This window comes from Siphateles boraxobius, unplaced genomic scaffold (genome assembly GCF_051911475.1).
Source record: "Siphateles boraxobius isolate OS27281-9 unplaced genomic scaffold, OSU_SipBor_1 31, whole genome shotgun sequence".
Taxonomy (NCBI): Eukaryota; Metazoa; Chordata; class Actinopteri; order Cypriniformes; family Leuciscidae; genus Siphateles; species Siphateles boraxobius.
In genome coordinates this window covers 5,195,802-5,217,214 of record NW_027508931.1, presented here as the reverse complement: position 1 = coordinate 5,217,214, position 21,413 = coordinate 5,195,802, and the positions used below count along the sequence as shown (strand labels likewise).

The 21,413-nt window shown below is 38.4% G+C and overlaps 1 protein-coding gene and 1 long non-coding RNA gene across 2 annotated transcripts; one reads left to right on the top strand and one right to left on the bottom strand.

The window, feature by feature from the left end:
* Positions 1-3,870: 3,870 nt before the first annotated feature.
* Positions 3,871-17,330, bottom strand: tshz3a (teashirt zinc finger homeobox 3a). Its single transcript, XM_077193510.1, has 2 exons — positions 16,608-17,330; positions 3,871-7,671 (listed from the first exon to the last, which is right to left on the bottom strand). Exons 1-2 carry the CDS (start codon positions 16,645-16,647, stop codon positions 4,637-4,639), a joined length of 3,075 nt encoding a protein of 1,024 aa, XP_077049625.1. The 5' UTR covers positions 16,648-17,330; the 3' UTR covers positions 3,871-4,636.
* On the top strand, positions 11,159-14,286 carry LOC143696807 (uncharacterized). The gene is made up of 2 exons (XR_013186063.1): positions 11,159-11,272; positions 13,161-14,286. It is a non-coding gene; the product is annotated as an uncharacterized LOC143696807 (long non-coding RNA).
* Positions 17,331-21,413: the final 4,083 nt, after the last annotated feature.

Sequence of the window (21,413 nt, the reverse complement as noted above, 5' to 3'; positions counted from 1 at the left end):
TTCGTAACCTGTGAATTATTTATTTTTTTAGAAGAACTGTGAAATCAAGTTTCTATAGGATGTTATAAGGAATAAGATGTTATCAAACATATTTCTAATAATTTTGTTTGGAAGTTTAATTTCTTTAAAATCGACACCTTTAACTAAAAGTAATGGGAGACAAAAGGTGGGTGGATTCGGAGTTGAAAGATATCCTTGAATCAAACACATGAAAGAATTGGGGATAGCTTTAATCATAGAGTTAAATGTTTTCTGACTGCAGGTTATATCGTATTTGATACAGAAACTCTCATGTGTTATAAAACATCCTCCGCTATAGACTAAATGAGACACCGACCAGATACCTTTCTCCATCCAAAAATTCGATTCCTTCCATTTAAAAAAAAATCTCTCTGGGTATGTGAAACCAAAAGTTATTGTAGGCTAATTAAGGAAGGATTTCAACCAGTTAATTTTAAGCGTTCCATTTTAACACATGGTAAGCATGAATTAGCACATTGTTAGCATGTTTAAACACATTGCTAACATAGATTAGCACAATGCATGAATTAGCATGTTTTCGCACGTTGCTAGCATGAATAAGCAGCTCCAAAAGGTTCCTCCAGGATCTTTTAATTTTTACAGTGTATTAAGATTTTATTTATTTGTTCTGTTAAACTTTTTATCTGTAAAACATTCTTATTTAGATTAGAAATAACGGAACTATCCATTAAATGCCTTAGCAGCACTATCTGCTGGCATTGACTTTGAATGAGAGGTGGCCAAAACATGATCATGACAGTCAAACAGAAAGGCCAGACAAGCAGACAGATGTCTTATCAGTGATTTTCAAAACACTGTATTTCAACTCCCTCAATGTGTGAATAAAGGGGACAGGAAGTGGCAGTTTGGCAGCTCCAACCAGGAGTGTCACACTGAATCGCGTCCCCTGCCATCTCCGGACGGCTAGCACGGCCCAGGAGGTCGCGTGAAGCGCTCAGCTCATGCATTTCTGGGACGTTGCATCTAAACGCCACCTATGCATACGGCTGAGGCGTGCGGAGAGGGACGATGGACAGGGATGAGACCATTACCACATTTTGAATGAGCCTTGACAGAACATGAGTGGATGCCTTGTCAGATCATTCTGAATACACATTGCCAGAAGTCTTGCCACCATGTCAGACAACTCTGGCGATGGTAGAGAGCTAGCATGCTACAATGTTCAGCTTCTTTTTTGAAATCTTGACATGTCTGACATTTTTCTGCTCAAAATGAGGTCATTTCAAAAGAAACAAGATAGACAAAAACATTTGTCTATGACTAGTGATTACTATATTTTGCATTATTTTCTAGTAAAAAAAAAATAAATAAAAAAAAAATAAATATATATATATATATATATATATACATATCTTTTTTTTTCAGGTTTAAGGTGAGATTTTTTTGTGGTCTTAAACCTTTGGCACAATTGTACATCCATACATAAATGGACAATCAAACAAACAAGTAAATCCAACCAAATAGACAAACAAGATCTGATCTGATAAAATCGGATATCTATCTGATGGTTTTCTTCGAACCCCTCCATTGCAGATAGCAAGCTAAAAAGGTTATATGGGCAAATTAACTTGTGAAATTAAAAATCATGCTATGAAATTGGAATTTTCTTTTTGTCATTATTTTCTTTATTTTAAAATGTTCAATATATATTTTTTAAATCCCAAATCATCAGCTCTCAGACTTTTTGTCCCCATTCTAATACAGCGCTACATAAATGAACAGAGTAAATCTAACCAGAAATACTGGGTGCAGAACACAACTTATAGATATGTAGTCATAGGCAATCTACATAAGGCGTTTGCGCTGGTGTTCCAAGAGTCTTTCGTTTGTAAATATTTGAAATGTATTTATTTTTCTGTGATAACATTTTTATTTCTGTGATAAAAGATTCTGTAGGGCGGTACAAGCCAACATGTTCAAAAAGATGTTTGTTTCTTAATTCTGTCAAGAGAGGCAGGGAATACAATAATAAATTGAGCAAAACCAAAACTATAGTTCTCAGAGAGATATCACAGTTCTCTTGGGGGTTGTTTGGTACACTCTAGTGTATAAAATGAAATATATGATTTTATTTATACACCAACACATCTTGTTTTAGACTGTTTCTTGCAAATACAGCTAGTTCAGCCAGTGTGTTCCTCTCAAGCGTTTTACTTGGTCAGCACTTAACTCGCAGTCAGAAATGTTGCTTAAGGTATCACTTAAGGTGTTGGAAAACAGGATCAAAAGGATTGATACACAGCTTTTGACATGCTATTTGAGCATGTAGCTCACTATAATTGGTCGTGTCATCATGCATTAAATTAACAATGTATGGTGTAATGCCCTGAAACGAGTGTCTTTTGCAAATCTGTCAGATATCATGCCAAAATGCTCTTGACAGCTGTCTGGGGAAATGCTAGTGAATAGCAATTCAGCTGCTCAAAATATTCCCTGTCCAGCTGTTAAATATTTTGGGACGTACAACAACTTTCTTGAGTTTGTTTATTGGGCAGATTGAAAAGGGTGTAATGCACCGTAGTTCTTCATACTGCTTAGTTTTTAACTCATGATCTTCCATGACTGAACCAATAACACGTTTAAATCATATTTAAAGCACTTCAGCATAAATTATGTCAAACTTAATTTAAACTGACTGTTCAGTAGTAGGACAATTTTCCCATTCTTCAAGAAAGGGAAAATGACCTTAACCCGTACCCTTGTGCTGAGAATAATTCAGTCAGTGTGGACTCTGTGGGCAGCTGCCTCGATTCTGTCCCATGAGTACTCTGGAGCTGTCATAAACTGTCACATCAACTCAGGTCTGGTCACAATATGAACTGACACTCAAGAAGCGGGTGAACAGGACTTCCAAGAGGCCATGATAAGATGAAGATTGTTCTAGCTCAGTGATCAATTTATTTCAGGTTAACCATGAAAATGTTTTGCTACTTACACCAGAACAGAGATCCAAACTATAGAAGTAACATGTTTTGAAAATTAATGTTTGAAATAATTGATCACTTTTTTTCAGGTACTGGCCCACATGCTATAGTTTTAGACAAGATGTCAGACAAGAAATAAGCATGACGCTAGTACAATCTGTACAGCATTTCACATCAAATTCAAGCTACTGTTTTCACATCAACTTTTTTTTTTCTCGATTGGCACGTGTCAGAATTCCTGTTCAAACTTGTCTGATCAGGTTGAAGCTTATTGCACTGTCAAATGTAGCTCTCTTCTCATTAGTCTGGGCCCCTTCCCATCAGTGCATGCGCTCAAATTAGATTGACATCCAAACTGTTCAGATATACAAAGCAATTTAGATGATATTCATTAGAGCGATGACATAGGCTGATGTGACTCTGACAGGGAGCACTTCTCTCTCTTATTTTATTACCACTGAGGCGTGACTACCCCCACTAAATTCACTGTGCCAAAGGAACAAAACAAAAAGACACAACAATATCAATTCAATTCTATCTGTCAATAGTAAATGGGAAACAAGCTAACATTACAAAGAGTACAGATATCAGAGTAGATGTTTAAACTTGGCATGGTATGTTTTAAAAGATCCGCACTAAAGATGAAGTAATTGCAGCACAATCATGAGATTTCAAATTATGAAAAAAACCTTGATCCAATGACTGGTCGCACATAAGATCATTGAGTGTGAAAACTGAGTGTTTTGAACTCTCGGATGACTAATTAAACAATGGGATTTAAATATACTGAATACTGAAATCAGGTTAAACTGGTGCCAATTAATCAGTAAAAAAATAAACAGAATAAAAATGTGAATTGCATGTATGAAAGAGAATCAAGTATTTGAGAAAAAGACAAACAGGGTTTAGTTCTTCAAATTGTTTTTTTTTTCTATAAAAAGATTGCAGTTTTTTACATTTTACATATATGGATGGCATGCTTCATTCAATGTATTAACATTCAACAAAAATTGTGTAAATAAAAACAGTCACAAATGTCTGGTTAAATAGACTGATTAACAAATCTGGCTAGAATAAAATTAAGAAGTGATACAGAAGTGAAAACGCATCTGTAAAAAAAGCAAGTCATGGCAATTTATATCAACAACAAAAAGGTTTAAGACCAAGTCTTTTATAACACTTTATATACAGTTCTTTAGTTATACATTTCAATAAATCAGATTCCTTATGCACAAACAAACCAAGCAGTAGCACAGGCAATAATGAAAGCAAGCCATATTTTGGAAAATATGCATAACATAGTTTGTCTATGTACATATTTACATTCTTTTCTCATTAGATCAGAAACATCTCCCCCCAAAATGTTCATGATTATTTTAGAATGTTCATAATTTTAAGACACGTTTACATATAATAGATTCCTTATACAGAGTATCTATTTGGTAAAGCTTGCGTTAGCCACCTTAGAACTTTTAATGCTTAATTCCGACAACACCAAAGATGAGAAAAGCTTAGCCTACAAGGCCAATTTATGTATATTAATGCAACAATATGTGAGTAACTGTGAATGAATCGTCACACTATGATCCTATTGTCTTTTCTCAACTTGGAGTACAATAAATATCCTAGCATACAATGTTAACTGTACGATTATGTAGTTAGTTTGTATGTTACAGCACTGGCACTGGTAGCAGTTGCTCCTGACATCCTCTAGCTGGCGATACAGCTGGAAGCACAGTTTTTAAGGAATTGCTTTTAGAATGCTTCGTAATCTTCCGGTTGAAATCCTTAGAAGAAAGTTTAGCCAAATCTTTCATTTTAAACCCAAGGTGTGACTCAAGGTGACAGATGTAAGTAGAACGAGCTTGGAACTGTGTTGCACATTCGCTACAGTAGAAAACTGGCTGTCCTGAGTCAACGTTCTTTATGAACTTTGTTCTGCCTGTTCGTCTGAGCTGGTATTTCACATTGGCCAGCCAGTGGCTGATGGTTGTCATAGATAGACCTGTTATTTGTGATATGACCATCCTTTCCTGGGAGCTCAAGTCTGATATCACATACTTTCCATCAGCTGTCTGCCTGAGGCAGGACGTGAACTGAGCCTGCAAAATCAGCAAGTGCTGGGGTTTCCAGTGTGACTGCCTACCTTTACGTTTGTGCACCACTGAAGTATCCTCTGCCTCATCTGATGTATGAGATCCTTCGATTTCTGACTGCTCTGGCCTACATAAAAGTGTTGGGGGTTTCAAAACTCGAGAGTCTGAGAGATTTCGCAGCATGTCTGATATGTCAGAGAGGGCATTTTCACGCAAAGGACTCACTGGTGTGAAGATTTTTGAACTAGTTGATTCACTCACAGATGCACCAGGCACAGAGGAACTCACAGCTTTGCCTGGGAGAGCGGCAGCTCCGAGACACTGTTCGCTTTTGCCTTTGGACAAGTCTATCGGTTGGTCTCTGCTAATTTCATGGCAGTCCGAATGTGACTGGCTAAGTTTCGTCGAGTGTCCAGATGGAGCCGCGAGAGCGGCCCTTTCTGCCATGCTGTTGCTCATCCTGAGAAGCATACTCATAGGGTCCTGGACAGGCCTTAGCGGTTTGGCAGCTTTACCCAGATGAAGGTTCATAACAGACTGAAGGGCACTTAGAGGACTGACAGAGGGTTGTTTTGGCTCAGGGTGTGTAGATAATAGACCAGTGTCATCATACAGATCTGAAGTGGAGGTGGTGTGGGTTCTGAAGTTTTGCGTGTGCTTCTGAATTTCTCTTTCGTTTGTGTTACCCTCAGTGATTTTGCTCATATATGTAATCATGTTATCCAGGCTTGGAGATTTTGACACTAGTGCTTTCCCTTTAAGATTCAGCAGCTGCTGATGTGGTGATCCCTGCCCATTCAAGTCATTAAATTGTCTGTCTACTTCAGTAACTGTTACGGTTACTTTGTTTTCCAGTTTGTCCACCTCATGGAGATTAACTGTGGTTGAAGCTCTTGGTGGAGTGCATGGAGGAATCAAATGACTTTTGTCTAAAGACTGGACTTCCTGACTACTGTTTGATTGTTTTAAAGAAGAACTATAGCCTGAGTTGTGCAGAGCAGGTTTCAGATGGTTTTGTAACTGATAAGCTGCATGAATGCTCTGGTAACCGCCCCAGCTTGGGGCACCCCTCTGTGCTTTGTTAATGGCAGATGTAACTGTATTCTCCAGTGATTTTAGAATATCAAAATCCATTTTAGGACTCTCTTTCAGATCATCTTCAGTAAGGTAATCAGACTTTGTTAATGTGCTGAATTTCTGCTTAACATCATTTACATTTGCAGACTCCTTGCATTCACTGTCTTTCTGAGAAGTAATTTCTTGTGTCTTGTTCTTGTTGTCCCCAGTTGCTAAAGATGTGATGGATGATGACTCCAAGATTCCTGTGGCTGAGAGAGGGGAAGAACATGTTGTACCTGACTGAGACTTCTCAGACTTACTTTTATGATGAGGCTTGTCTGTTTTTTGCAAAGATTGTGTAACTTTTACAAAGTGGCCGGTCAACACCATATGAGCACTCAAGTGCTGAATAGAGTCATGCAAAATACCACACTCCATACATTTAAGATTCTGAGACTTGAACTGTATATCACGGCTTGTCGTCTTCTGATCATTAAAGTCTTTATTGTTGGTTTGTTCAGAATACATCTGAAAAATATCACTGGCCTGCCCATCATTAGTACTTTTTGTCTGCTCCGTTGTTTGCAAAGATTTTGCAACATTCAACTCCATTGGAACCCTCTTCCTGAATGAAGACACAACTTTAGCAGCAATTGCTGTTCTTGGCTCTCTCAGAGGAACCTTTTGGTAATGCTTAGTCTTTATCATGTGCACGCTGAGGTCTTGCAAAGATTCAAAAGAGTGTCCACAGTACATACAGCGTAGGACTTTCTGGGCATCTTCCTTTCCTTCCATCTCCAAAATTGAGCGCTTACGTGGCTTGGACCATGACTTGGCACCCTTGCTAGCACTTTCGAGGTTGTCATCACGGTAGTGGTCTGTTTCATTCATGTGAACAGTGAGATCAAGCAGCGTGTCATATGCTGCACTGCAGCTTTTGCAGTGGAACTTGCTAGCACCTGTAAAGATAGATCCGTAAAGTTTAGTGCTTTGGCGGTAGAGCTGAACAGTGGAGAAAATACTTGGTTCAAGTGCAATAGGTTGTTTTTGAGAGACCTGTTGGAATGTCTTTGCGATAGCAGACTGATGCCAATCGTAGCAGTTGCGTCCAGGACTGCTGTCGCTGCTACTGCTACCGCTGCTACTGGCTGCCTGTTCATCTGGATACGGTTGAGAGGAATTCAAGTTCAAAAAGGACCAGTAGGGATTATTGAGGAAGCTTTTGTAAATAGCCTTCATCTGATCTAGACTGTCTGTAATACATACAGAGTGTTCAGAACTGTCTTTTAGAAAGTCTCTTGTGGCCTCCTCTTTTTTGTTTCGGGTGCTCTCTGTATCGGATGTGGGGTCACTAGATTCACTTATGTGAGATTCACTGTCAACATCATGACCTGATAGCTCAGCAGCAGGGGAATCTTGTTCATCCATTGGTGTTTTTAAGTCTTCTCGCAAATAATTTTCGTCCTGTGGTGTCTCCTTGGCCACTGAGCAATCACTTCCAGTATCTTCAGTCTCTATGGGGGTCTCCTTAACATTCTCTGAATCATAAGCTAGAAGGGTTGGGGGGAGAGAAAAAAATAAATAAGTAAATGCCACATAAGTAGCACTGAAAGGTAAACAAAAATTTAGCCTAATGACATTCTTCTATGAATGAAGTGTATGGGCCACACCCCACATGAAGTTGAATTTAAATTGCAATTCAGCAAATTCCTCTTTCTGAAATTCCAATTTAAAGAAGTTCAATAGAGGTGTTCTTCCACCCTGGCCCACAAATATCAAAGTCTTACATTCAGGTTACAATTCTGTATACTGTTGTCTATCTCAATTCAAATGCAAATCAAATTCAGGAATTGAATTCAATTCTGAATGGCACATAAGCACTAGTGCATCCACAAACAAATAACGGAGGACTGAGAAATAACTTTCTTCTAGAACTAAGATTTTGAAATAGTCTGGCCTAGTCTAGTCAAGTGAACATCAAAGCTTTTTTTTAATCTAAATGTTGAGCATATAATCAGGCTATTTACAAGAGGTTGCACCTGCTACCATTTGGCCCACGTCCACACACCTGTGCACATATGAAGAGACAAATAGATAGAGGGAAAAGGTGGACAGATAGATTGAGAGGTTAAGGGGAATGACATAAGATGGCGGCACATAAGCCACCTGTCACTTTGAATCCCACCTGACGACTGTTCACCTTGGACAGGTGACATGTTGCGAGAAAGGTGTCTGCTCGAGCACCTCAAGATGACAGATCCAAGGGGACACGGTCGCCCTTCTCCCTGCCAGCTGCCCTCACACCCTCAAAAGAGCCCATCCACAACCATCCTTCGGGACTGATGATCCCGTCTCCTGACAGCCTGTCCCCTGCTAGTTTGACACTGTCACTCTGACTCCTTAAGTGGAACAAATGCCCTCTTGAAAGCCATACCAACCCCCCCCCCCTCGTCTCGTCTCTGTTCCACCCTATTCACTCTTGTTTGTGTGCGCATTTGTGATTATGTTGCTCATGTCAAAAGGAAAATGCTTGACATGTCAGATGTTTGGAAATACAGCAGGCCTTGAATTACAAGCTAACATGGTGTGCTGCTGCATGTGTGATTCAAGTGCATTGTGCCACACTAACGGTCTCACTTCCTTTCTCTTACAAGATCCACCACAGTCTTGACAAGAGTGTTAAAGCACAAATAGCTCTCATTTCAAATGATAATACACAATCTCACAAGCCCACGCTTCTCTCATTTAGCCTCTCACTGGCTGTCAGCCAGGCGGCCTGCAGGATGGGGGCTCTAAAGGATAACTGGCAGGTGCAGGCCAGTCTTATCCCCTCTGTAGATTTGGATTGTCACTAGGTATCCATTACTTGCCAATCTCCTCTGATCGTGCCCGACAGCCTTGATCAAAAGATGTCACTTGAAAGGCCTGATTTGGCATGAACTCCAAAGCAGTTCGAAAAAAGGGTGAACCAGGTGTAACTACAATGACATGATCATTTTCCTGCCCTCTCATATCCCTGAGACAATTACAGTGACACACTGAGGGTTCACAATGGCAAATTGCTTTTTTCTTGTACAAATGCCGAAGACTACAAGACTGTAACTTTTTTGGAGGGGAGGGGGGGTTATTAAAGCAGGTAAAATATAACAGAATCAGAATAAGTCAACTTTAACAGGTACAGATATTGTACAGATATATTCAAGTCTGTTCTCATAAAACTCATAGGGGGTGGAGAAGTTCAGAACACGTTCATCCTAAGAAAAACCATAAACTTTCACTAATGCGTGTGTGTGTGTGTGTGTGTGTGTCAAAACCAAAGCCCACTAAATTTGAACACAATCTTTAACCTCGAATGATTTATAATCCATCTCAGGAGGCACCTACCATAACCAATTATTCTCAAAAGGCTTGATTGACAGGCTGGGTGATTTATTAAGCTAATAAAATGTGATGTGTGCAATGAGCTCTAGCAGGACAAAAATCCAGGAGACTTTAGTGGCACTCGCCCTGTTTGATTTATGTAACTATTACATTTGTCTCCATATGACCAGTCATTAACCCCCTCCACCCTACAGACAGAAACAGCACATAAGACATTTAAATTGGAACATCAAGTACTATACATAACATTATTTATTTAACGTGCATGCATTATTGATTACTCTAAGACAGTACAGAGGTCAGACACATGATTACAATTAAAAGTAAGCATTTTTGTGAGTGCGCATCTACTCACAACTGCTTTGCACTTTGTGATTCTCTAGATGATAAAATTTTTACATGAAGTAAAAATCAGAGGAAATAATTTAATGCCATAGATTAGTTCTTACATAGGTCTTTTTAGTTAACTTTGCAATAATACCCAATAAGATGATTATGATATGCATTTGAATGGGTGCTCGACATAAACAAAGCTTTCTGTCAGTAAATACTTCATCCTCAGAGCTCACATGACTCTCTTGCAACCTCACAGTACGATACAGATTGAGGCTAACTGTGAGAATTGTTCTTGCTTCAGGCCATGCTAATGTGCAACACATGACACTTTGATCAAAATAAAGCAGCGTTCAGGCAACATGTTGAGATGGCCCCATGCCAAAAATAGTGTTCTTTGCTGAAATCGAAGCAAAGGACTGTGTTAATGTTTAAACTACAACAAAAACACTGTTGGCTTATATCGGTGCCCTGGGTCTTACCCTTTCTGTAGTGTTTCTCTTTCTCTGCTGGAGAAACTACAAACTGACCATTTACTGTAAACGCGGGAAGGCAAACAGTCTCTGCTGACTGGAATTCTACTGACCATAAACATCCTTTCAGGGGAGATATCTCTCTAATTATCACTCTGTGTGCCTTTGATTCCTTTTCCCCCTTGACAACAGTGTGTCTGATGCGTCTCAGCTGCCAAGAGTGATTGGCAACAATTCTATGTGTATCTAAGCCAGCAGCTGCTAAGATGATGGCCCAGCATCAAAGAACTCAGTGAGATGGATGGCACTCATATTTCTACTCTGCAGGGACAAGGTGGGGGAGGGTGGGGGCAAAAACCAACATAAAAAATAAAATAAAATAAAAAACAGACTTTCACCCACCCACCAACCTTTCAAGGGAGGCTTTGTCCCGGAGTTACCCTCTTTAATGAGCTTCCGATTAGAAGGGTTCGTTGGGAATGCAATACCAAACTCCCAATCTTATCCGGCAATGACCACCCGGTGTACAGCTGGTGTCTCTTAACAAACACAGAAAGAAAGCAAAGCTATCCATCATAAAGAGGACATCTAAGACCCCGTTCTCTGTCTATGCCTCTCTAACTCTCAGGTTACAGGCTTACATAGCCGTCTAAATAATATTCACTGTGATAAATGGTCCTCTAAGTCGCCTACCTCTCATTAATCTCTTTCTTTAAAGGAGCATCCATCATGGAGCAGGGCTAGAGCTGTAGAAGAGAACGCTAGAGTTCATTTACAGGCCAGCTGTGCTTGAGTGATGCGTGTCATTTTTAGCTTGGACGGGAATGCGCAGTCGTGAACACGTACAAATGTCCACGTACTTGAATACCCACAGACGAAGATGAACGCACACGCAAACGTGTATTCTTGAGAAGCAAGAAGTTGGTGATTGACGGACTGATTGATTGTTTCAAAACGTGGTTTGGTAGGTGAAAATTTTGAAATGTGCAGTGAAAGACATTCCCACCTTTTGCTTAAGTAGAAATGATCATGCATTTAGCTAAATAAGAACTCATTTGTCGTTTTACTTGCTCAACATGTAACCTATCTGGTTCCACTTTATTTCGATAGTCAACTTTAGACATTCTACTACTAACTATAAGTAACTTTGCAACAACATGTCAACTAACTCTCATAAAGTATTAGTAGACTGTAGTAGACTGTCAATAGACTGTTAGGTTATGGTTAGGTGTTAGGGTTCATGTTAGTAGAATAAGTTGACTTGTAGTTGCCAAGTTACTTATAGTCAGTAGAATGTCTGTTGGGGGACCGACAAAATAAAGTGTTAGATATTAAGCAGACAGTCTACTAATACTCTAAGGAGAGTTAGTTGACATGTAGTTGCAAAGTAGGGGTGGCACGATCTGCTTTTTTTGCCTCCGATACCGATACCTGGGACTCAGTATTGCCCGATACCGATCCGATCCAATACTAAAATAATAATTAAAAAAACAGTGCCATATTACCTAATAAACTGTATCTGTATGCCTCACTGTGGGGAAGAGACTGGGATTATTCTTTTGTTAAAGGCATCAAAGCTTGACTTAAACATTATTTTCCTTACTTTGTAAAACAATACAGACAAAATATATACTATATAATTAAAATACATTTATTTTAAAATTTTAAGCACAACTTTTTAATGAAGCAGCAACATATGATGCATAGACTGGACAGAACAACTAAGGCTATCAATAAACTGCCATTGCGCAAAAGTATTGTAATATGAAAGGCTCCAATTGTGAGCGGCTCGAAACCTTATGCGCATCCCGTGCGCAGAATGATGCGCTCGAAGCAACATGGAGTCACGGCGCGCAGCGCGTCCTATTGAGAAGTTCAAAGCACAAAAGTAAGATATACATATATTTCTTTATTTATTCATTAGTTTGAGCCTTTTAACAGTTTGTTTTAAATTTCAGTTAATGTGCGTGTGAAGAGCAATTATATCGCTCTCTACTCCAGTGTTGTGATCACTGAGGAGTTGTGTTGTGATCCAACAGACACCCGTCTGAAAGTAACATGTGAAACTCCAGCACGTTAAAGTCCTTTTATGCGAACCATAGACCTTTATCTACATATCTACAGTATAATAATAGGAACATTGACTCATCTTGGAGAGAGTTTCATCGTGTTGACTGTTTTACCCGAGCGCGACGCGCTGTTCGAGTGCTGAGAATGACTGACGGCCGCAGCGGAGGGAAGCACTTAGGTGAAGATTAATTTAACGATTTAAATCTGTAACGTTACCTCACATTAAAACTATATGTAATGGCTTCAGAAATCTTGGAATACAGTGCACGAAAACATTATAGTGCTTTATAATGTTTTTGTGCCTTTTGTGTTGTGTAACAATAACATACGTAGGCTATACAATATCGGTTCGGATTTGGATGGTCTCGTCTGGCGATACCCGATCCGGCAAATATTGCTAGTATCGGAGCAATACCGATACTGAGTATCGGATCGGCGCACCCCCATTTGCAAAGTTACTTATAGTTAGTAGAATGTGTAAAGTGGACTATCGAAATAAAGTGTTACCACATATCTTAGTCTGTCATCGGTTGAGTTCTCTACCCAAAGAAGGCTTTCAATGACTTAATGCCTTCACAGCTTAACTCAGCAGTGTGACAATTTATTGAATTTTCTTGCCTGTGTCAATTTCTTTTAGTCTAACTACAATTAGACTAACTACTATACAGCACCGTCTCCGTTTCGCTTTTAAACATTTGCCCTATATCTTTCACTTCCTAACTTTCTCCCCAGCCTTTTCTGTCCAATTCTCAACAATATTTCTCCTTTCTTCCCTCCCTCAGTGTCTCGGAAAGCCTGGGTGATAGATGACATGTGTCAGGATGCCAGAAGTAAAGGGTGGCAGCGTGATTAACGGCTCTGTTGAAAGGGTAATTGACGGTTTGGCATTGTGCTGATCTTCTCCACCAGGGTTTGGTTTCTGGACCCCTGAGGACCAGACTGACTCATTTTTCTAAAATGGACCACAAGCTAAAAGCCACCTCCCATGAGAAAAAAAGAGATGGATTCTTGTCTTCTTAACGGAAGATTGATATCTTCATTGTCAACACAGCAAAGTAACATTCATATAAGTTTACAAGTTTAGAGTGCTAGTTCAATTGAGAGTTTGGATAGATAGCAGGTCAATAATGTGATGCTCATATTTTGTCCTATTTAAATTTATTTAATAAAATACAATCAATACATACTATGACTTAAATATTGTACACCTCTTCTACAATAAGCATGATTTAAATTCCTGTTAAAAAAAAAAAGAATTGTAATGTTTTTGCCTCGGGGCATAAGGTGAAAAATACTGTTCAGATATCTTAAGATTTTTTTTGGGGGCATATTTACTATTATTTCTAAGACAATAAAAATAATTTGCTTCACTTAAAAAAAAAAACACTTTTATCTGCAAAATCTTTGCAGCTTTAAAATAACATCAAACAGGAAATGATGTAATAGAGAGGATCCCTGCAGACCTTCATGACTGTGTCAATAAGTCTCTGCAAATAACACAATTAGATTTTTTTTATGACAAAGCAAAGTTAGTTTGTGTGCTGTGACTCCCCAAAATTATTTATAAATTAATAATTCATAGTATTTGTAAACAAAAAACAGTAAAACACTATTATAACCATACAATTATTTCAAAAATATCTATACAGTTTAGTATAGTTATTTCGATGAACCTGACGTGTTTTAAACTAGATTTTTCCTTTTAATTATCATGGACCGGCTCTTATAGTACCGCATTATACCCCTCTTATACTCTCTAGTAAAAGGCATCTACTTATTCAGTCAGCTATGACTTACTAAGTTTGGCTTAAAGGATTTTAAGGATTAAACAGAACATTCACTAAGTAAAACAAAATGTTGCCATTCACATAAATAACAGTTATGAACACATTAAACTTATGAACACACCATCTGTGTGCATGTGTTAAATGTGTATGCAAGAATGTGTATGATTACTTTAATCTTTTGTCTCAGCCATGTGTAAATCAATAGGGTTCTAGCAGTTTTGAAGCTGTTGGCAGTGATTACAGGCATGCCTGGCTGGAGAGGTATGTTGACACTGGTTTGGATTAGGGAATAGTGGGCCTCTATGGTTTCCTGCCCTTTCATCACCGCCACCATCAAGCCCAGCTCCTGCGTCACATCCACGCATGACTGATGGCCGCTTGTCCAGATGACCTGCCTTGCACCTTAGATCTGACAGCGACTGATTTTACCCTTAGAAAGAGGGAGAAGGCAGGGCCTGGAGTCGGGCCCAACAGAGCCTGAGAACCGAGAAGATTTTTGGCCAGGGTGGCCCTTGGGATTTGCAGAGGCGTGTCCGATTAACTCACATTATCAACCCACACACAGACGGAGAGAGATCTAACTAACAAAGTTGAAACAAAGTACAACTCTCAAAATAGATTTGATGTCTAATCTGCCGTTCCAAATATGGCTCAAAGCCTAACAGACAGATGAAAACATCCATTTCAGAAGGACTGTAGGTGGTTCCACATGTTTGTCTCCTCATAACAGTTCAGAATCATCTAAATTCAAGAAAGGCACCAAAAAGCTTATTTGTCACGTAAAGGTGCTAAATTGTGTTATGGCAATAGGAAAGGCGAGCAAGAGTGGCTAATATCAACTTGATTACATCAGGGGAGCACAAACCTAATATGACTTGGTGACAGACGCATACCTTGTCATCTCCAATCACATGTCAGGAATCCATCAAGTTTACAGCTAATTAAGTGTGCTAAGCAAAGCAAAATGTTTCTTTTTACAGAGCACTGCAAACCTTTAAGGCAAGAGAGAGATGGGGAAAGAGTACATTGCTCTAAATCTCTCATTAAGACTTCGCCTACAAGATCGGCTATTGAGCTGTACGTCCTGTACAGAGAAAAACAATGCATCAGAATCAAGAATTCGGTCATCATCAGGTTGAAAGTAAATAGCACTTCACTAAATATGTTCATACCTGTAAACCATAAACTCACACTTGTAAACCAATATGGTCACCACTCTGCACAGGGTCCATGAGTGAAGTTTGGTGGAGCATACTGATGAAATAAAAGCCTAGGCAAGCTTATGGGAAAAAGAAGGAGAGCACTCACATGGCCTTGCTCTGATTGACCATTAAAGCCTTTGATGGATGAGGCTGTCACAAGGATAACAATTAAATCCAACATGAGACAAAGCTGTTCTGACAGGCCAGTCTAACAGAGCAAGCCATACCCCTCCATTAAACTCCACATCATCTCTGCCTCAAACACACACAAACAGTGAAGGCTATATAATAATGGCTTTGTATCTGTTTCAAAGAGCTCTGCTATAAATATAAAAATACCCCCGAACTCCTCTTTCAAATAATCTATTCTATTAACCAGACAGATAATGTTTTGGTTAACATGAAGGCAGCTTCAGTGGTTTTCACCTATCTAAAGAAGTTAAAAGAGTCTGAAATGGATAGGTGTAAATAATAATGCCTAAGCTGATAAAAAAGGATTAAAATTTAAAATGCCTGTGTTAAGTTCTTGAAATAGAATATTAGTATTTATGTTGGTTTGAATATATATATATATATATATATATATATATATATATATATATATATATATATATATATATATATATGTATTTATTTTCAACAAGGTATTGTGCAACAACTTAATGACCTTGACAGCCTACAGATGGAGGGTCTAAATGGGTCTTTTCTGGTTTCTGGGTTTTTCTCTTGTCACATGACAACAAAATGGCTTCCAGAATGTTGGTAATATTTTAAAACAAAATTACTTAGCTCCATTTGAAATAATAAATAACAAAAAGCTAATAAAGGATTTTGCCAACACTATGCTACTTGATGACTGAAAGAGTTACTTTTACTCTCTCTCTTTCTCTGTCTTTAAAGAATTGCAGCCTTTTTTTTTCTTTCTTTTTTACAATATCCAGACATTTATGTAGACAATTTTGTTTTAAAGCCCCACAAAAATGAAAAATGCTACAAACTGGTCAATTATTCAAAAGCTGTAAGTAATTTTGAATCAACTGCGTTGTAGCCTACTGTACCTTTGACTTTTGACAAAAAAAGAAACAATAACATGACAACAACAAAAAAAGAATGACTCAAATTTGGCTAAGGAATAAAAATAAAAGCGATAATACACTGATTTTGTGCCTTATGAAATGTACTAAAACGAAATGTACATAATGGAGGAGAAATGAACAAGATGAAATTCAGATGAACTTACCTGCCGCTCGTTTCGGCGCCTGCTGTTTTCTTCGCGGCATACTTGCGCGCAGACTGTGTGTTTATATACGCAAACTGAAACGATTTTCTACTATGTATGCTCCCAGTCAGACGTGTCACCATTAAACAAAAGTACTGCACAGTCACAACAGCTTCGCCACTTCACATTGGGCATAGGAGAAAGCCCAGGTGCTCCGTGTTCAGCGATAGTCTTTGTTTAAAGCCAGTCCGCTGGAGTGATGAGGAAAACTGCACGGCAGGACAGTAACGCCTAGCCGATCGCTACGAGTTTGTCACGTCACTCAAAAGTCCGCGGCAACCGATACACTAGCGAAAAGTACGGGGCGTTCACACGTTTGGTTGTGTCTAAACCAGCTAGATATAATGCAGCGAAATGGCACAGAACACAGGGGTTTGTCGCGATTAAAAGTTAATAAAAGTTACACAACGTTTAACTCGACAACGCTGACGGCGCGAGACAGTGAAACATCAGAGAGACGCGACGAAGACCAAAGACATCATGAGTGCGTAGTGCGTTGACCAACAATTATACAATAGCAGACAAACAACGCTTCCTGTGCTCCTACCGGTCACTCCCACTCACAATCCCATGCCCAAAAATGCAGTCTAGGTAGTCAGCTCGTAGGGTTTTGAGACACTGCCAATATGTTCCTTAAGAGTGCATTAACCGACAAGGAGGATGTAACTTAACCCTTTAATGGGTAGCCTACACCCACAAGGGGAAAACATAGTTTTTGTAACAATAATAACAACAAACAATGTTCAGTGTTTTTACAGATTTTAAAGTTTTTAAGCATAAACGGTTGATGTACGTCCATTAATTGTTAGTGCATTTGTCACAATTCTACATTGATGTCAGTTTACAATTAATTAAAAGACGCTGTTTGAAACCACTGTCATATATATGTCAAATATATTTGTTTGATGTGTAAATAAGACATGCTTTAAAAAATATTGAAAAATATGGGGGAAAAAATATAGATGCAAGCAGAAATGCTTGCCCTTAAGCACATGGGTAAAATGTATTATGTTTTATTTAGCAAGCCTGTAACCAGATCATATATTGAAAAGACCAGTCAAAACAGGCAATTTACTAAGGAAATATAGCCTGTGGTTTAAAGCTTTTTAACAGTTATCGATGTAGAGCAGCCAAAAGCCAAAGACTAATTTGCGAAAGTAAAGGTTATGAAATAATCTCCAGTTATTTAATGAGTGATATTACAATAAGGTTTCATTAGTTAACTAGTTAACGTGAACTAATAATGAACTGCACTTCTGGGGCACTTATTAGTCTTTTTTAGTTCATTTCAACATTTACTAATATATTATTAAAATCAAAAGTTGTATTTGTTAACATTAATGCACTGTGAAGTAACATGAGCAAACAATGAACAGCTGTAATTTTATTAAATTTTATCAATCCCTTAAATATCATGCTCAAAATTCTTTATCAAAACTTTCAATAATAACAATAACAACCATTATTGCATCTCTTATGTATATACAGATATTTTATATGTCATGAACTTTCTCTTTTTATATTATCATAGATATTCATATTTAATGTAGACATGAACTGACCTGTAAAGCATTTAGGATTTGAAAGTTATAAAGTGTTACCCAAAATTGTGATTGACCGACCTGGTTTTGTGCATAAAGTAATAAATACTACTACAACCTACTTTCATAATACATGATTAATGATTATCCTAATACATAATAGTGTTTTTATCACACTTTTTTTAATGATAAATCGGAATCGTTACTGCATCAAACAATGAGCAACAAAATAGCATTTGCTACAATTAAAAATGTACTACATTTCTGCCTCAATGTTAATGTATTTTAAGCCTCTTTTTAAGGTCAAATTCTACTAAAAGAAACAATAAAAGACGTTTGTTGTGCATGTCTCTATTGTATTTCCTGAAAACAGTCTCTAGTGTAATCAAAACTGCGTGGCCAAAACATGCTTGCCCTGAGGACTTTCTTTTACAAATCAGCACTGTCTGAGGATGTCTTTTTAAGTATTGTAAAGTCATTCAGATGTGGGGTCAGAGTTCTGACCGTGCCATTAAAACACAGGCAGAGATATAGTGCTCTCATTTAACTGCTCTGCTGCATCATATATCATCCCACTGCCACCGAGCTGCATTAGAGAGGATCTTTGATTTTTACTTTTAGAGCAACATAAATCAAATGCAAGGCAAGGTCTGCCAGTGACATCCTGTATTGGTCCTCACTGAATGGGATGCAGAGGGTTTGTTGACTAGGGTCAGGAGAACTAAACTAAACAAACCACAGTTGCACAATGAACGAAATAAAGACTGTATATATCTGTCCATACACAGAATTGTTAATTTAACCCTTAAATGCATGAATGTTGCGCCAATCATTATTACATATTAGGGTCTGTAGCGACCCGGATCTATCTAACACGGATGGATCTCTACCAGTCGTAATAATATAAAACTCTACTGATATTAGAGTAACAATTACAGAAGAATAAAATAAAGCATATTTTGTTAAATTTTGGAGCTTGGAAGGGTTCAGTTTGAGCAGATGTTGTATACCGTCATCACTGTCCTCGTCAGAGCTCATTTCCCAGAACATACAGCATCTGGCTCATATTTGCCATCACAAATATATTCTCAAAACTATCATATTCAACATCTTCTAAATCAATATTTTGATCGCTGACGGCTTCTTTAACAGATCCACCATCAAGTGACAGTGACACTATATTTTGGCGCTTTTCCATTACCAGTACCAGCTCGACTCGACTCGACTCGCCTTGGCTCGCCTCGACTCGGCTCGCTTTTCGTTCCGTTTTCCATTGCAGAAAGTATCGCCACAAATAGTACCCGGTCGTCATAGCGACGACTTTCGTTCCTCGTTGCCCCATCAAGCTCTCGCTGGATCCTCTCTTCGGCAACCAAACAAAGGAATGTCTGCACCTCCTCGTTTGACCACGGCGTATTCTTCCGAGTTGCCATAATAATAGTAGTAAGTTTAGTAACTATCTCTGGCTAAACTATTTAAAAAAGGCGGGGTTATTCTGGATACTCCATCTGGCGCATGCAATGATGACGCAGTGAATAGTGACGATTCTCTCTGACCATTCAGCAGTCGGCATTGTTTTCACGTCACATTTTAGTATCGCCTTAGCTCGCTTAGAACCTCGCCGGAGGTGGTACGAAAAAAGTACCCGAAAGCAGGTACAGGTACAACTTTTACACAGTGGAAAACCAAACAAAGGCGAGTCGAGTCGAGCCGAACCGAGCTGGTACTGTGTAGTGGAAAAGCGCCATTTGATTGCATATAATTAGATTGCTGATGATACTTCCTATTCTTTTGTTTTTCGGCCTGTGGTACTATGAGTGAAACGAAACATCACTTCATTGTTGTGTATCAGACACATTGTTTTTTAAATGAACGGGGAAACAGACATCTTTTATAATTTTAATTTAGTTTTTTATTGTATTCTATTAAACAAATGAATGAGGGTGAGGGTAGGGAATGACTTCCCGGGTCACTAAAAACCCAAGGTATGCATTTAAGGGTTAAACTAACTTTAATCAAGTGGAACTGGTTATTTTTATGAAATGTAATGGTTTTAGGAAATGTATGTTTTATCAAATCTTATTTCATTGCTCATTGTTTGATTTCTGCAGATAAGTCAGTTACTTTGCTCAGTTCATTCTGTTCAGCACATTAAAATACTCAAAAGGCCGTAACTAGTCAGAGATGTCTTCTTGTTTTTGTGCTTGTGCAGCGATGTTAGGGCAAACATTAAGGAGGCAACTGTGTCATTACCCAGACCTCTTTGGTCTTCCCCACCTCAGAGCAATCTTGTCAAGCAGGATCTGAAACGAAAAGGGACAACTGCCAGCAGGACACCCACCCTCCCTACAGCTCACAGGAGGGTGTATTTGAGCCACATGTCCATCAGTTCTGTTGTGAAGATTTCATTTTATCTCCTCCTGCCCGCTCTCCGCCACTGTTTTGAGAGGTGCTGTCCTCTACTTTGATCTATGATGAACAGATGACCTTTTTCCTAAGTCAGGTGTCTGGTTCTGTAACATCATGTTCTAACAGTGTGTCAAAACAGCATGGCTCACCTTCTCCAACTCCGGTTATTTGTCTAGGATAGACTCACAAATCTGTTTTGAAGAGATGGTGAGGTAAATGCGTTGGAGATGGCAGTACCTGGGTGTATAATGAATGTTAAAAACAGAGCGAAAGTGATGATGTTGATTAAAGCAAACTAGAGAAAGTATCTGCAAATACTGCTTTTAGCAATTCATTCTGACTAAGTATTGATCAGGCAGAGAGATTACAAGCCTAGGAAGTGTTGCTCAATGACACAATCAGGATGTTATTCTTATCCCTGCAATAATTCAGTGTAACTGCAGTAGGTTGTAAAATGAACACAGTTTTGCCTCCTTTACAACAGTATGAAACTTTTTTAGGAACAATTGTGTAGAAAAGTCCAATTATGAATTTTTTAAACCAAAACTGTTGGTTTCATATGTTGTATTAGAATAAAATGTGGGTAATTCAATGCTAAAACATCATATTCTTTTTAAAGCTGATGGATTAAAAAAATAAGCACAATGATATCACGCTAGGATACATTAAAGCACATTTTAGCTCTGTATGATTGTAATCTAATGTAATGTAAATGTAATGTAATGTAATTTATGGTTGAACTGTTTTCTCAGGACAATGTTTATATTGGAGCAAGTTGTCACATGTGTTCAAATCTTTACATGTTGTTTTGGTCTTT

Bases quoted from the DNA above. Each gene is read 5' to 3' on its own strand.
- tshz3a (XM_077193510.1), bottom strand. From the start codon at position 16,647: ATGCCGCGAAGAAAACAGCAGGCGCCGAAACGAGCGGCAG. The intron at 7,672-16,607 runs GTAAGTTCATCT...CAACCCTTCTAG, and splicing joins GGCGCCGAAACGAGCGGCAG to CTTATGATTCAGAGAATGTT.